The sequence below is a fragment of the Daucus carota genome, chromosome 3 (assembly GCF_001625215.2).
Source record: "Daucus carota subsp. sativus chromosome 3, DH1 v3.0, whole genome shotgun sequence".
Classification (NCBI taxonomy): Eukaryota; Viridiplantae; Streptophyta; class Magnoliopsida; order Apiales; family Apiaceae; genus Daucus; species Daucus carota.
In genome coordinates this window covers 55,789,103-55,807,336 of record NC_030383.2, presented here as the reverse complement: position 1 = coordinate 55,807,336, position 18,234 = coordinate 55,789,103, and the positions used below count along the sequence as shown (strand labels likewise).

The 18,234-nt window shown below is 30.8% G+C and overlaps 1 protein-coding gene across 1 annotated transcript; it reads right to left on the bottom strand.

Moving 5' to 3' along the window:
* Positions 1 to 8,336: 8,336 nt before the first annotated feature.
* On the bottom strand, positions 8,337 to 9,963 carry LOC108213431 (tyrosine decarboxylase 1). Its single transcript, XM_017385222.2, has one exon. It carries the CDS (start codon positions 9,922 to 9,924, stop codon positions 8,446 to 8,448), a length of 1,479 nt encoding a protein of 492 aa, XP_017240711.1. The 5' UTR covers positions 9,925 to 9,963; the 3' UTR covers positions 8,337 to 8,445.
* Between the last annotated feature and the right edge of the window lie 8,271 nt (positions 9,964 to 18,234).

Genomic DNA, 18,234 nt, shown 5'->3' with positions numbered 1-18,234 from the left:
CTGTTGATGCTCATGCAACAAGCTCATTGCTCCTCTTATAGACAACAAATCAGAAAGGGTATAAACTACGTGCACATGCAAATGAAATTATTAATTTTCCTCTTTTTGGTCGATATAAATTGACTAATGACTACACAAAACTGGTCGGTTTTCATTTTTGGAACATGCGGGGAAATCCGCGTTTTAAAGGCCGTAGGAAAATTCTATGGTCACCAGGAATCAACTAACATGTCCGCATAACCCCGGAAAGGGACAAGACAAAAAGATTATTTATTATAAATATAATATATTATTTTAAGATTTTTTTAGTTTTTAAAATTATAGAAAAAAAGAAATGTGTATTAAATTTATTTTTACATGATCTCTTTATTTAATTTGTAATTTTTTTATCTACTTTTAATTTAATGAACTACAACATATATAATAAATATTGGCTTGGTGTTTAAGACAATATTGGCAGGTGATGACATATTTTTGTTCAATCATGTGGCAATGCATATTAGATTGCCATTATGGTTTTTCTCGGAAGGATTGTTCGCCAGATTTATGATATTAAGCATATTTTTGTTGATACTTACATGATTTTATAGCTTGTGCTGAGTTCACAGGTCATCTAGACTAGTACAAACTTGTTTCTCCTTTGTTACGGGCTGAATTACTAATGTTTGATGCCCCTAGTGTCATGGAATTCTTTTATTGTGTTTAGCTGCCATATTGTGTTTACCTACCATGTTTTAGGGTTGGTATTCACAAGGACAGTAATTTTGTGGTTTTTATCCAGAGTAGTGCTAGATGCACATAATTGTGTACATAATTTTTTGTACATAATGATGTGGCAAGTAATGTGGTGGGTTTTAATTGGGGTTGTTAATGTAAACGTAGGGGTCCCATTTCAATTAAAACTCACCACATATCATTATGTATATGTTTTTATACACAATTATGTGCACCAAGCATTTTCCTTTTATCAATATGTGGCAAGAATTTTTGGACTTTAATAATAAATGGTCTCTTTTTGGAGTCACTTGGATACGTACCTTGGAACGTTAGTGGCTTTACAAGGATCACCTGATGACCACTAAGTCTTTAGAGGCCTGTCTTACATGCTTTTATGGCCATATTATTTGTGTTATTTGTTATAGTATTATTTTCTTAGCCACTCAATTATATATTTATCCTTATTTTGTGAAGCAGTCCAGTTTTGCTTCTTTATGGGATGATTATTTATCAACTTGAATTTTATGTAATCTTTTGATAAAATTGTTTGAAATTAAAGAGGGCTGTTGGACTTGAAATTGTGTACTGTGTAAACATGCTTATGCAGTTTTAGGATATTTTTTATTTTTATTTTTGTTAATAGCTCTTCCCTCTTTGATATAATGATGTTGGGTATTATATAATAGGCAAGGTTGTAAAAATCGGAAATCGGTCCAACTCGGTTTGGTTCCGGAAAAATGAGTACTCGGAATTCGGGAGAGTACTCGGAATGAGTTATCGGATAACTAATCGGGTATTTTTTTTAATTAATTTTTTCTCTTATATATAGTTATATACTGATTAATAATAAAATTATCTAATAATATTAATATATTTATAACACACTTGAAATAATGAAGTCCAAATAAAAGTTACTTGTTTGATAGTGTTTGACATAATAATCATTCACAAGTTTTAATGATAAGACACATATACTTTCTAATTAATGTCAATACTTTGCAAAAAAGATCAAAACATATATAAATTTACGTTTAGTCTCTTTTGAAATAATTTTCAAATAAAATAATAAAAAATTGATAAGTCAAACTCGGATTTGACCTCGAGTACTCGGAGTCAAACCGAGTTTTGACCGATTTTTTAATAAATCGGTTTTGAACCCGATTACTCGGAACTCGGATCGGACGAGGGGTTAAAAGCGAGTACTCGGAATGAGTACTCGGCCGACTCGGCGATTTTTAGAACACTGATAATAGGTGAATGGTTTATTAAAGAAAGTAGCAAAAAAATAAGCAGTTCTTTTTTGTAAAATTACCATGTAAAAGCGATTAGAAGTACTGGAATGGCTTATTAAATTCCACCAATTTGGTTAGCATTTATTGATTTTTGATCAGAGATTCAAAAATTCAACAAAAATATGAAATGAATCGGAGAAATTCAAAATTTTATAAAACGATGAATTTTATATAAAAGCATTTTGAGAAGATCAAACAGAGAGAATAGCAAAGGAGTGAAATACAGGTGTATTCCTTGAGATAACCGAAGCTCAAGAAACTTTTCCTTGAGTTTGTAGCGAAAGAGCAAAATAAATAAACCATTTATTTTATAAAGTTAAACTACAAGTATTCATGACTTAGTTTATACTTAAATCTTTAATTCTTGAATTAAGATTTAAATTTATCTCAAACCCCTTTGTCTAATACACTCAGGGACGAAGAAGAGATTCTCTTATAAGCTTAGCTTCCAACTTTCTTTGGTAGTTTTTAATAATTATTTGTAGCTAAAAGCAATCAGATTTTGACGATGATTTTTAATCATTTTTCTTCTAGTGGTTATTGTAAAATATAACACCCAACTTTCCAATTTTTCGCACGCATTTAGAAGTAGTTTGGTAATTATTTTTAATTAAAAAAATTCTAAATTTTTGTATATAATACATATTTTATTCATAAAAACGAAGTCTTCCAATAATTAGTTTGAGTGTACTGTGAAAGACTCAAGTCACACATCATATATTGAAAATGACACCAATATTATATGACAACTGAATATTAAATATATTCACTGAAAATTGATATCTTTTTTAGGTCTTTTAATTTATAACATATTTTAATGTGTAATTATAACTAAATCACTTTTAAAGACCTTCATAGCATATATTTGTCATAAAAATGTCCTCTAGAAATACTTATTTAACATATTTAAAAGAAATATATTAATCCAAACATGTTTATCAAATATTTAGAAATTTATTATAATTAAAAAAGTATTATTATTTTAACATACACATATATTTTTTAAAATAGATATTATAGCATATACATTAGAAAAACAAATATTAATTATAGGTCATATAATGTCCAATGAAAATATATGTTTATCTACCTAATAAAAGTATATTAGTTCTAATTTGTTATTTTTATATATATTATAAAGCGTATATTATCTAAATATAAATATATATTGGAAATTAAATTAAATATTAAAACATATATAATGAAATATAAATGCTATAAGTCCCTGTGTATGATATGATAATAATTTAGTTATAATATAAAAGCCCAAATAATTAAAAAAAAGTTAATTGTTGGTTGATATTTATATTAATTTACTGGTTTCTTTAACTCAAAATATAGGTAGAACAACTTATTAAGCGAAATCCACGGATGCCATATTGGCGTTTAATTTCCATTTATTTATCTTTTACATTACATATATATATAATTTTACATATTCAAAATGAGGAAGTCTAAGAAAAATATTCACAAAAGGCAAACATATGTCACCAAGAAACACACAAAAAAGACAAGTTTGTCATCATACTGTATGTCAAATTACAAGAGAATGCGTTTCAGTTCTTGAAAAGTAAGACGCGGCTTCTTCATGACATTTGGAACACCACAGACTTGTGGTTGCAATTTATGTATGAGCACTGAACATGAATATCAAAAGGTGTTTAACGCCACAAGGAGCTAAAATTTTGACAGGTTGTCGATTTATATTTGGAAAATAATAGAACACCTAAATTATTCATTCTCAGTCATTTAATCGATTATTGATATGAGTTAGTAGAATAGTAAGTAATTAATAAGGTCCAAGAAATAAAGATCTAATTAATAAATTGATTATCCAAAAAACAGTGGGTCAAGTCGACCTAAGTGAAAAAGTACTTAGTATTCGGCAAGGCCGTAGATTTTAGTTCACAAGATAACACTCTTGTCGGTTTGTACGCTAGTGTAAACGTTAAATACTCCCTCGGGTCTTATTTACAGGTCCTTAAGTCCTTTGACAAGCGACAATTATTGGCCAATAAAGCGAGTCCCTCGACAGGGTCTATGGAGCCAGAAGGCGTGGCTCCAACCGTTGCACAAACAAACAATTGAACTAAACCTGACTCTCAAGGCACGTTGAACAGGAATCTTGACATCATTTGGTTTCGGTGCATAGCTTTATGTATTTTGAGAAAATTCACGTTTTACAATCACCGGGAATTTACTAGCATGAATGGCGCACATGTCTCGGGGTTTGCAGAGTCCTGTACGTTGGATTGGAGTAAGACTAGAATGGATGGATAAACTGGACTGGACTCCAACGGGTGCATGTGCAGGTGGCAACACTTAATTATGAAAAACAATCCCTTATTTTTTTCTAAATAATATAAATTTTTCAGATATAATATTAAAAAGTATTTTGTATTCATTATTTGAAAAGAAAAATAAGGACTTATTTAGAAAAAATTAGAGTTTATGAACTTTTATTCAGAAATAAGCCCTTATTTCTAAAAAAATAAGTGTAGTCATACGGCCTCTATATACGTAAATTTTGAGTTTAATTATGAATTTAGTAATAATATATAGTAATATAATTTATATGTAGAAATGTGCGATGAGTGCTAATTATAATAGATTATTAGAATCCGTGGGAGAATTACAAGCACATGTGTATTGTTTTATAAATTAGAGAAATGTTTTTCCTTTCTCACATGCATGCGCGTTAGAAAACCTTTTTTACTCACAATTTGCTACTCCTGATTAATGTTTAATCATCATACGTGGTTAGCGTTGTTGATAAACCTCGGCCGCCGTACATGGTCTTACGATTCTGCATAGCATGAGTCTGCGGCTGAAGACAAGTGTTGTTATCATTCGGGGAGTGGTTGGAGTAGTGTCACAATATTTGCAAGATTATGTGACAGACTCGAGCATAAATTACACACAGAGGCACTTGTCATAGCGAGGTTAATTAACTCACATCTTGGTGACATACCACCCAACATCTTTGCGTTATATTATCACCTATCATTCAACGACTTATCCTCATTCTTTATTTTTCTATCTAAAGAGACCCTCATTTATACTATTATGTAATCACTCAACATTATCCTTCATTCTTGTATAATAAAAGTATAAAAGCCTTAAGTATTATCATTGTGAAGTACTCTATGAACCAAAACTGTGCAACAAGTAATTGTTGAAAATTATATAATATCTATCATAAGCTTAGACATCTTAAAAACTAGAATTGTATTGTTCTTTCTGACTTTGATGTATTATTTTACTTTAAATTTTGATATATGTACATGAATGTTATTTGTATGCCAAAGTTTTGTAATAAATATGTTTAATAAGAGGTGCTGGTAATATTCACAGCACCAAAATTTTAAAAGTAAAATAGATTTTTTCGCCACCCAACTTATTGTTTGTTTAGAGATTTGCCACCGAACTATAATGTTTTACCTTTTTGTCAATAACGTTAGGTTCGGATTTTTTTGTCGCTAATTTTAGGTTCGGATTTGATTATTAACATTATATTATTCTTTTTTAGCATTATAGATACATAATGGTAGTCGACGAGAATTTGACACGTATTATGAGACTACTAAAAGACTTAGTTTCATAAATTATTTTAATTTTTTTTGAATAAAAATTTAACATTTGAATTTTTATACACAAAAAAGAAAATTTCAAAATTAAATTATGAAACTATGTTTTATAAGAAGTAGGAATCTTAAAATACGTGCTAAGCAATGGAAAAGAACTATAAAAAAATGAGGACGGAGGGAGTAATAATAACATAAATGAGCGGTAAAATCGGGAATAATTGTATATTGTCTACCTTTTTTATAGTATTCGTCCTTATTTTTGTATAATAGTATAAATAATTGTAGATGACATCTAACCTTGAATTTTATGAAAATATATATAATATAGATAATAGACAATCATAACTTTTATTTAGAAAAAAATTAAAATAATTTATGAAAATAAATTTTTTAGGAGTCTTATAATGCATGTTAAATTCTCATCTCCAAGATGAAATATCTAGGGGACATATGAATTACTATATACAAAGATATAGACATATATCAGATATTCATAATATATTGCAGATTATCACTATATTTTAATAATACTAAAAAATAACATAATGTTAATAATCAAATCCGAACCTACGGTTAGTGACTAAAAAAAATCCGAACCTAACATTACTGACAAAAGGAAAAAAAAACTATAATTTGGTGGCAAATTTCTAAATAAACAATAAGTTTGGTGGCGAAAAAATCTATTTTCCCAATTTTAAAATCTGATCATATGATCCTAATTTGTTGTTTGATGTCAAGATCTATTCAGATCTATGTGCTTGCATATGGAAAATATCAATTCATGCTCTTCTAGCTAATTATTCAAGTTACAATTAAGTTTTTTGTTGTACGGAATATATTTTTGGCATCGGGCTTCTGGTTTTATGATGGGCCGACGCCTAAACACCTTATATGCACGGGTGGTAAGCATGATCGACACTTATATTCAATTCTGCAAGACATTTTGAGTCAACCCATGCTATAAGTTCCCCTTTGCGTCCGTTTCGAGAACGCTAACGCCCAGAGTATCTAGGACGTTGGTTCTTCTAAAACTGACATTGTAGATTGATCTTTATGCCACGACCTTGTTTTAGCCGACATTATATGTTGATCTTTTGTTACCGTTCTGTTTAACCGACACTATTGGTTGACCTATATGCCATGACTTTGTTTAACGATACTAGGGGTGAGCAAAATCGTACCGGAACCGAAAAACCGAACCGTGTAAATTCGGTTCGGTTCGGTCCTAATTTTCTGAAAATTCAGTCTATTCAGTCCGGACCGAATAGACCGAAATAAAATTCAGTCCGGTCCGTACCGAATATACCGAAATATATATAATTTTAATTAATATTTATATTATATATATCTTATATGTTATAATTATAATATCTAATTTGTAAATTTAATTATATCTATTTTTAATGAATTGGGGGTGATTAATTAATATTAAAATTTTAAAATAAAAGATGAATTTTAGTTTTATTTATAATATAATTTTTTATTTTTAAAATAATTTCGGTTCTTTCGGTCCGGACCGGACCGAACCAAATTATTTCGGTTCGGTCCGGTTCGGTCCATTATAAAATTTCGGTACGGTTCGGTCCGAAAAAAATTAAATTTCGGTTCTTGGTCTATTCGGTTCGGTCCGGTTTTGGACCAGACCGACCGAATGCTCACGCCTAACTGATACGGTAGTTTGTTATTAATGCTATGATCATTTTTTTAAACGACGTTCTAAGTATTAGAAGGGAAAGTATGGATTCACCCACCTACTCCTAGGGATGGATATAGGTAACATGCAGTTGAACATTTTTACACTACAAAAAATACGGGCATTTATGACCGTCAAAACCGACCACCACAATGGTCGGTCAAAAAGCGGGCATTTCCGACCGACTTATCGACCAAACGATATCCGTCGTAAAAAAGTGGGTCATTTAGGAGCGCCGTTACCGACCGAACCATGTCGGTCGGTTATAAGTGGGTGTGAGTCCCGTTCACTAACGTTCTTTAGCTGACATGAACGTCGCGTCAGTAAATCCGACCGACACATTTCCAACCGCCTCGACTGGTTTAAAATAATTGGCCAACTTTTAACTTGTCGTCGACTTGTGATTGGCTGAGTGAGGATGACATGGAGCCTAGCTAAATTTCCTACTGACGTCGGTCGGAAATGTTGCGAGATTTTTTAACTGATACTGATACTGTAGTGTGTTATTTATGCTATCACGATTTTTTAAACGACGTTCTAAGTAATAGAAGGGAAAGTATGGATTCACCCACTTACTTCTGGAGACGGATATGGCTGACATGCAGTTGAGCATTCTTACATTTTATTTTGTTATATATATGTAATTATTATTTCTTCATTCTCAGTTTTTTCTAGCTATTTAAGTGTACACTTTAAGCATGTACTATGCCCGTACCCTCGACCCATTTTGACCGACGCTAAAAGTCCGGTCTATACTGGTGAATGCTGAACAATCATCTTTTTTGTGTCTTCTGTCCGACTTAATACTCATAATTTTGCAGAGAAATTGCTTGTAGCAGTAAAAGATGAAGCCATACAGAGATATCGCCGAGATTCATGATGCTATGTATAAAGATGATTTCGTCAGTGATTCCGGAAAAAAGCTTAAAGCAAACTTAAAATTCAGGGTTCATAATAATTTTCAAACTTTAAACTAAAAAATATCTACTTCATACTGGTTCAGAAAGCAACCTAAAAGTAGAAAAATATTTCAAATAAAAAGCTAGTCATTATTAAATTCCTTCTAATAATAAGTCATTATTTTAGGTCCACCAAACTGGGCCATTTCATATTTCATGTGGCTCGATTTATATCTACTAGCTAGCTGAATCTCCTATCACTGGTCTCGCTTCAAGATGACCTCAGTTTTCTCGAGAATCAATTTCCACAATTCATTAACATGCCTCTTCTCAGTTAACGAAGTCCCAATGGCACAGCGTATCACAAATATATCACCCAACACAGCATGAGTCATGTAAGCTCTTCCACTTGAATTCACTGCCTCCATCAATTTCCAGTTCAAGATCTTCAAGTTCTCCTCTCCTTCCTCATTCGGTTTTAGTCGAAAGCACACAAGCGAAAAATTGACAGGCACCACCACCTCAAACCTCTTGTCTGAATTAACCAATGCCTCAAAATGCTTGGCCAATTCAATGTCACTTCTGATATGTGTCATCAGATTATCCACACCATATCGACGCAGCACAAACCACAGCTTCAGAGCCCTGAATCGCTTGCTTGTGGCGATCTGCCAGTCCATGAAGTCCACAACCTTCTTAGATTCACTAGCCTCATTTCTCAGAATCTCGTCAGTCATGGACAAAGACTCCAACAATACATCTGGACTTTTCACCCAGAGGCAACTACAGTCCATGTTTGTTAATAACCATTTGTGGAGATTCATGCTAATAGAATGAGCATGCTCTATGCCTTTAAGATAACGCGTAAGCTCAGGACAAATGAAAGCACTTCCAGCATACGCAGCTTCAATATGAAGCCACAAGCCATATTTTTTGGCCAACAAAACAAGTCCCTCCACAGGGTCTACGGAGCCAGAAGGCGTGGCTCCAACCGTTGCACAAACAAACAATGGGACTAAACCGGACTTTAAGTCACGTTCAATAGCCATCTTAACATCATATGGTTTTAGTGCAAAGCAAGTAGCTAGTGATGTTGGTATGACACGAAAATTTTTAGTAGGAATTCCAACTAATTTAGCTGCCTTTTTGACAACGAAATGTGTTTGATCAGAGGCATAGACAACCAGCTTTGTTATACTATCCTCACCATGTTGTTTCAAAGCTCTGTCTCTTGCAGCAGAAAGTACACATATTAGTGCTTCAGAAGTACTTCCTTGTAAAACTCCACCACCGTTCCCCGCGAAAAGAAATGACTGAGGGAGGCTAAGCATTTTGCCTAGCCAATCCATGACAATCATTTCAAGCTCCGTGGCTGCTGGAGAACATATCCAGTTGAATCCGGCGACGTTGAGAGCATTGCAAAGCATCTCTCCCTGAAAAGCAGCATTACTTGTCGTTGTGGGGAAGTAAGCGTAAAAGTTGGGGCTTTGCCAGTGGGTGATGCCTGGAATAATGTCAGCTTGGAGCTCCTGGAGAATGGTATCAAGTGAAATTGGCTGAGAGGGAGCTTCTTTCGGATACATATTGAGGAGAAAACCAGGTTCAACTTGGCTTCGAACCGGGTATTTTTCGACATTCTTGTAGTAAGCTGTGATGAACTCGATCACTTTGTTTGATTCACTGGAAAAAAAGTCTAGGTTCAAGGGGTTAAATTTTGGGACTGAGAGGCTGCCCATGTTTTTCTGTGAGTGAAGAAAATATATATTGAGGGCTGTTGCTGGTATAATTTGTAATGCTGAAGCAACAAGCTCATGGCTCCTCTTATAGACAAATCAGAAAGGGTATATACACTACGTCCACATGCAAGTGAAACAGCTCATGCAAACGAAATTGTTTTTTTCCTTATTCTGGTCAATATAAATATTGACTAAATTACAAACTGGTCGGTTTTCATTTTAAGAACATGCGGGAAAATTCACGTTATAAACGTCGTAGGAAAATTCACGCCCTATGGTCAACCGGAATTAATATCCGTCCCTTGGTTATTTAAAAAATGACACGCAACTTTCCAATGTTTTGCACGTATTTAAAAGTATTTTGTTGATTATTTTAAAGGTTTGTCGTGTGTGTTCATGTGCACATGTTAAGCACCAAATTTTATAAATTTGGTTGTTTTTTATTGATTTGGTTGGTAAATTTGCAGGAGTCCACTATTATAAAGAAGTAAGAGCCAATCAAAATTTACCAAATTTATAGAATTTGATGCTTAATGTGTGCCTACGGGCACACACTAGAAAAATCGTATTTGGGTTTAATTATCATAATAAGACCCAGCTTTTATAGCAGGGGAGATGAATACATGACAAAATTGGACCACCGCGGACTTGTGGCAAATTCATGTACGAGCACTGAATATGAATATCAAAAGGTGTTTAACGCCACAAAGAGCCAAAATATTGGCAGCTTGTCGGTTTGTATATGGAATATATGGATCCGTTGGGCAATTTTAAGAAAAATGATTTATTATTCAAAATTATGAAGTGGATTAATATTGAAAAGTAAATAAGTTAATAAAATGTTTAGAAAAGAAGCAAAGCTGTGAGAGAAGCTAGCATTTTCAGCTTCTGAATAATGCTTCTACTCTCTTCTAAAAAATGCTTCTACTTATTTACACAAACCGATCAAGAATAGCAGAAGACATGCTTCTTACAAACAAACGAGCACGTAATAGAACACCTAAGTTATTCATTAGTTGGCTATCAATGCTACCGTCCAAACATGGGATTATAGAAATTTATTAAATTTATAATTTATTTAAAATTGTAACATTTTCAATACAGTTATTTAAAATATTGTTGTTGAGATATACAATTTATTATGTATTAACATATCAACATTCAATTTTGTTTTAAATTTTATTTTTCTACAAAAATTATTCTAAAAACTCATTTTATGATACGAATATATTTAAGAATGATACTTTTATTTTAACGAAATTATTATATTATTTTATGATTTTAAATAGACGAAAAAATATTCAACACCATCATATATAAATTGGCTAAGAGGGTATTCAATTTTCAGTATAACTTAATTTATTTATTTTTTTTTGAATTGAAACACAACTTAATTGTTTTATTTCATAATCGTTTTAGACGTCTAAAATAGATAATATTTTATGTAACGCTAATTAAAGTTCATGTAAATCTAATATTAATAGTTATTTGACAAATTAATATTGATTTCTAATAGAGGTTTTAACTTAAATAAATACAAAACAAATATGTTATTAAAAAAATTTGACAATATCTTGTGAGCTCGTTTATTCGCAGTGGTTTTATTCTCGATGAAGTTTGCATAATAACTACTCGTATTATTATTAAATATTACATCAAAAAAACTATAATTATTATATAAAAATATTATTATTAAGTAAAAACATTACAGTATTACTATTACAGAAGTCTTTTCATAGTAGTATCATAATAATTATTATTCAATAAAAATGTAAATGATGATAACGAAATTAAAGTTGTTTCATTAATTAAGTTGTTTGAATTTAAAAAATCAGAACAAATTATTTTGTTGACAATGTAATTCTTTTATTCACGGAACATAACAAAGTCCCATCAATATCGAAGTTTATTAATAATGGTCTAATATAGTTATTGTTATTATTAGAAAAATATATGATAAGAATCAAATTTTGATGTTTAGTATCAATATTGAATCTTGTTTATTTAAATTTTGAAACACGATACAAGTTTCATAGAATTGTTTCGTAAGTTAAATTATTTGATCAGTTTTAAAAATTAAAACGAATAAATTTGTTGATAATGTAACTCGGTTGGCAGGATATTATTTACATTATAGATCTATAATATTATAATAATATAGTTATTGTTAAAAAATGAAAATCATACTATGATAACCAAACTAGAGTTGTTTTTCAATTTAATTGTTTGAGTTTTAAAATTTAAAATGAATAGTTTTATTGACTATAATTTTAGTCGGGTGTTGGACATGTCACATTTGAGAGGAAAATGCTATGTCATGATCCCTCGAGATGGTCTTGACGCAACTTCGGTTGCAATTTTTATTTTTTTTAATAAAATTATACACAGAACGTAATTTTAAGTTGTGTTTTACGATCAAAACACAACTTAAAATTTTTGTTTTGAATACTGTTTATTTAAAAAAAAATGTATTTTTATAAAACAAAGTTAATTTTAAATATAAATAAATCATTCTAAAATCCAAATATGAACCCTAAAATATTAAAAATTTATGTTTTAAAATTAATTGTTTAATTTGCATCATAGGCTTGAGGGTCTGATGTCCCTAAAGCGTAGAATTAATTAGGGTTTAGGCTTAAGGGTTTAGGCCTCTAGGCCATAAACTCTCCATCCTAAATCCTAACTATAGTCAATTTAATTTCAAGTATAAATAAATGATCATTTTAAACTCAAATGTGAACTCTAAAATATTATATGACCCTAACTAAATTTTGGGACTTGATGTTTCACTCAAATGTAGTTTCCTTTATTAAGAGTTTGTCTGATGTGTGCCCATGTAAAACAGGGGTCTCCATTATTAAGATTAAGAAATAGGAGCCAATAAAATTTGTCAAATTTATAAATTTGATCAGTATTAAGCATGTATCCACGAGCACATCACATAAAAACAGATTAACAAAGGATATTGATGTGAGATAATAAATCTAATAATTAATAACGTCCAAGAAATGAACACCTACTAATTAATTAGACTTGATCTGCATCAAGTTGAATTGAATACTACTTTTGTTTTGAAATATAGGTCGTTTGACTTTTTTGCACGTATTTCTAAATCTTTTGACCGCACGTTAAAAATCATTATTTTTAAAATTTTCTTTTTCTGAACAAAAATATATATCACATATTTTTATTCTAAAAAAGAAAATTTTAAAAATAATAATTTTTAGCCTGCGGTCAAAGCACTTACAATTACGTGCAAAAAAGTCAAACGACCTATATTTTAAAACGGATAGAATATAAAAAAAGCAGGGGGTCATGTTCCGTTAAAGACATGAGTGAACAGTACTCCCTCAGTACAGTCCTCCGTACTACTTCGGTAGGTACTTGGTACTCGGTTGTACACTCCCTCCGTGTTTTGTTACCTTACCCCCGCTACGTAAGATAAATTATTAATTTACGTTTAATTTATTAAATTAATTATAATCATAAATGATTTTTTCAAATTTGTATTTATGAATATTTTAATATATTGAAGTTTTCATATTTAATATTAATATGAAACTAAAATGATTAATAATCAAGAGTGTGTTTGGCTGTTTGCAAACATAACATGATATAGACAAATTCAAAAGATATTAAGGCTGTGTTCACTTCATGGAATGGAATGAGAGGAAAACAGAATGAAAAATTATATAGAAGTTTTAAGGAGAAGGAAGAAAGTATGAGATAATGGTGACAAAATATGAATGTAATTAATTTTTTTATGAGAAAAATTGTGAAGAAACATGATGTTCAAATGGAATGAGCAATCCTTTCAAAACATATGGGTTAGAGTTATAACTAAAATAGTAAGGTTGGAATGATTGAAAGAATGAAAATTATATATATTTTCTTTGATTAACACCATTTTAGAGTACAAAATTCATTTCATTCTCCCTCCATTCTATTCACTTCAAGTGAACACAACCTAAGGGCAAATCCAACAGTGGCTTAAAGGTCCAAATTTGAGCCAGTTTCGGCTTAAATCTTCCCAACAGTGACCTAAATCTTGGTCCAAATTTAGACCGGTTAACACTACTGGCTTAAATTTAGACCGGCACTATTCACCGGCCTAAATCTTTTTAATAATATAGTAATAACCTTTTATCTTTTGTATATTTAGTTAATTGAATGATTATATGTTAATATAATTATTAAATAATTAATATTTATATTTAATATATTAAATTTTTTTTGTTTAAATGTAATGTTTTTCTAATTTAATGAATTTATTGAGTTTAATATTAATATGAAATCTTATATTATTGTTAAAAGATTAGAATAATAATATAAAGATAGTTATAAGAATAAAATATTGATATATGAATTTGGGCCAAAATTTAGGCTAAACTGTTGGAATGGAAAGATGATTCGGTCTATATTTAGATCAAGATTTAGGCCAAAAACTGGTTCCACCGTTGGAGATGGGTAAGTGACAGAATTAGCTGCCACCGTAAATGTCAAAAAACTCGCTCTATTCTTATTTACAGCTCTTCTGATACTACTAGTAGGCTAGGACAACACATAGGTCCGCCAGTGCAGAGGGGTACACAGTACGTGCACATGCAACTTATGCAAGTCATACAGCTCTACCCGGGTAGATTCAGTGAGAAGATATCTGAATATAATTATCTTATGTTATTTTACATTAGAGTGTAAAATGGAGTATATTTTCAAGTCTTTTAACCTGTGCGAAGCACAGACGGTGAGTATATAGTTCATAATTTATTATTTTTAATTTAAACTTTAATATCATTTATTACTATATTAATATTAATAATTTGAATGGATAATTCACACCTAACATAGACACAAATGTGTACACAAGTTGAGACACTCAGTTCAGTTTCGGTGAATGGCCACTTGAAGAAGCATCGGCAGAAGTCTATCAACACCTGGTTTCACCGAGACGACTCGCCACTCAGCGCCTGGCCCAGCTCCGCCACGCCTTCAATCCAGCCTCTCAGTTAACAGCCTGCTCGGTTAATTGTGAGTAAATCATTAGGGGTCGTTTGGTTCGGGTAGTCCCTGTATACAATATTTTTTTTGACCTGAATACAATATTTTTTTTTTATCAAACTATAATATAGTCATAGTATCTGTTCGATACCTAAATTCTGATATAGGTGAGATTAATCGAACAATACTTGACGGGGCAGAGTAACATACGGATCGGTGCGAGTTTAGGATATTGTAAGCCTTCAATTTTTAGAATTGAAAATCAAAACCGAACCATCGAATAGGTTTTGATTTCAAAAATCTCGGATCATTTCCAGTCGATTCGGTTTCGGTTTTAAAATCACAAGAATAAAAAAAGAAAATATATTTTCAAACTGAAAAAGTAAAACGTTAGTAAAGTAATAAGTTCCTCATTTATGTTTACGAAACTAAATCTTTCAAACAGGCTCATGAAGAACTTTGCTCAAAATAAATGAATATCCCTCCTGACATAAAAGTGAGCATGCATTATGTCCAAATCTGTTGTTATCAATTCCTTGCAAATTCTAAATGTGTTGCACTTCGTTACATGTCTATAATCTCTTGTATTTTAAATATATATATATATATATATATATATATATATTATTTTACTTTTAGAAATATTGATACACTACTTGTAGTAAATTACTACAAGTAGCGTATCAATATTACTACTAGTAATATTCTAATTTTTTTAAAATTTCTTAATTATCAGATAATTATATGTATTATTAAATTATTAAATAGGTCTCGGAGGTAGAGGAAATCTCAAAGTTTTAACAACTGAAGATTGAGGGATTCTTGATAAATTTAATTTGTGCATGAAATTGATATTAAGACAGTTATATGTATTATTATTATTCTTGTGTTATATATATATATATATATATGGGTCAGGTTCCTGATAGAACCGCTTAAACTTAGAACCTTAGAACCATATTTAATAATCATTAAATGAGAGTAATTTGAATGTGTGAAATTAATTAACGTATGAATGTGTTTTAATTTAGTACATATTTAAATATAAATATCTCAATCAATGCACATTCTTAATTTATATTTGATCATTTCAACAATCAAAATACATTTAATATTTAATTCAATATCTTCGTAGTGTGATTCAACAGAACTCCAAAATACGAAGAACTGGAGTGTGTTTGTTTTGATATTTTATTATTATCTATATGTACTGCAACAGAATTTCGTGTTTTTTAATATTATATGAGTTAGATATGTACTACATCAGAATCTCATGTTGTGCAATATTATATGAGCTAGATATGTACTGCAGCAGAATCTCGTGTTTTGTAATATTATATGAGCTAGATATGTACTGCAACAGAATCTCATTTTTTGTAATATTTACTATACTGCAACAGAATATCATATTTTGTAATATTATATTATTAAAATTGATTGAGAATCACAGATATGTACTGTAGTAGAATCTCATTTTTTGTAATATTTACGTGTACTGCAACAGAATATCGTATTTTGTAATATTATATTATTAAAATTGATTGAGAATCACATGTTGCAAGTTTGATTTGCATTTATAACAAATTGCATATATATTAACTGATTATTATGATGATTAGGTAGTAGTTAATGATTATTATGATTTGTAGTAATGATTTACATATAAAGATAAGGTATCTTAAATATCATTAAGTTGTAATTTATATTTATATAGCTAGGCAGATCATGACCATTGAATTCAAATTCATCTGATGGATGTGTGTGGTCCTAAGTTCTAATTTTAATATTGGTTCTAATTTGAACCTTACCCATATATATATAATAAAAACTAAAAATCACTATTAAAACTCTTGTAATTACTAAAGACACTCTGTTAAAACTAATCCCCACACTTGGAATTAGTAAAACCCACCCACCCAGATCTGCCTCCGACCAACAAGCCCCTACTTCCCCTGATATGAGTTAACACTCACTACCGTTGTCACCTGCGATCCGCCACCATTATCCATCCATCCCTGACCTTGATTTCACCATCATCGTCACCAGCTCCACCCTTCATCTTTCCCATCATTAATCTTTCCCATCATTAGATCACCTTTCTTTCCCTGCTATCAGCAGATCTGTCCATTCGCCGTCATCACTTTCTCCATCTTTTCCTTCCCCTCCCCCAATCTTTTTCGACGACCTCTCTCTTAATGTCTTGAATGATTAACGCTCAGACATGGATTTTGGTGTTGTTAAAGCTTTGATATAGTTATAGAAATTAATGATTTCTGCTATACAAATTAGTGATATTCGTTTTATAAATTAGTGATAACCGCTTTATAAATCAGTGATATTGGTTTTAGAATATAGTGATTTGTGTTGTTGAAATTAGTGATTTTCATGTCTTCTCTCATGATTGCATTTTAGATTATTAATTACGTTACTTCTCAAACATAGAAATTAGAGATCGAAGAAGATGAAGATCAGAGAGGATGGGTTTGTGTTAATTGATAATCATTTTGTATGTATATGCTATACATAGTTTTGTATGTATATGTTGTGTATATCATTTTCCTACGAATTATAGGAAAGTGGTAAGCAACAATAGTCAGAGAAGTGGGCTGGGCTGATTAGAAAAGTGGGATGGATCCCAGGTTTTTAGTTTTTAGATTTAGGTGGTTTGTAGTTGAATAGAACTCTCCCTCTCTCTATCTCTCTCTATATATATTTATATATATATGAAGATGATTAAATACAAACCAATATTAGTCTAAAAAACTAAAAACTAGTTTTAAAATGATCAAAGATCTCTTTATACATTTTAAAACTAGCACATCAATTTTTCAAAAGCTACACTTTTTGCCCAAATGTCACGTCAGCAGTGGAACCCACCCAGACGTCATGTCACCCGACATGTCAGCATTATGGCCCCCATCCAAACCGTCACGTCAAGGGTCACCCAGACTATCACGTCAGCACTTGGGTTCCCCTGAAATTTAAAAAAAATAATAAATAAATAATATGAAGTCATGTAGTGGAGTGCAGTTAATAATTATGGAGTGAATATAGTAAAATTGGGGGTATACCTAGTGATTTTTAGTTTATAGGCTAATTTGGTTTGAATTGGAGTAAGACCCTATATATATTTAAATCAGCTACTTTCGATTTTTTCTGTTTCGATTTTATCCTAAAACGGAAACCACAACCATTATAATCGGTTCGATTTTTAAATTTTCGATTTCAGGTCAAGAAGTATATCATTAATATAATTATTCATTTTAATTTTTAAAATTGAAACAATTTAATTTATAAAATAAATCTATAAAA

Bases quoted from the DNA above. Each gene is read 5' to 3' on its own strand.
- LOC108213431 (XM_017385222.2), bottom strand. From the start codon at position 9,924: ATGGGCAGCCTCTCAGTCCCAAAATTTAACCCCTTGAACCTAGACTTT.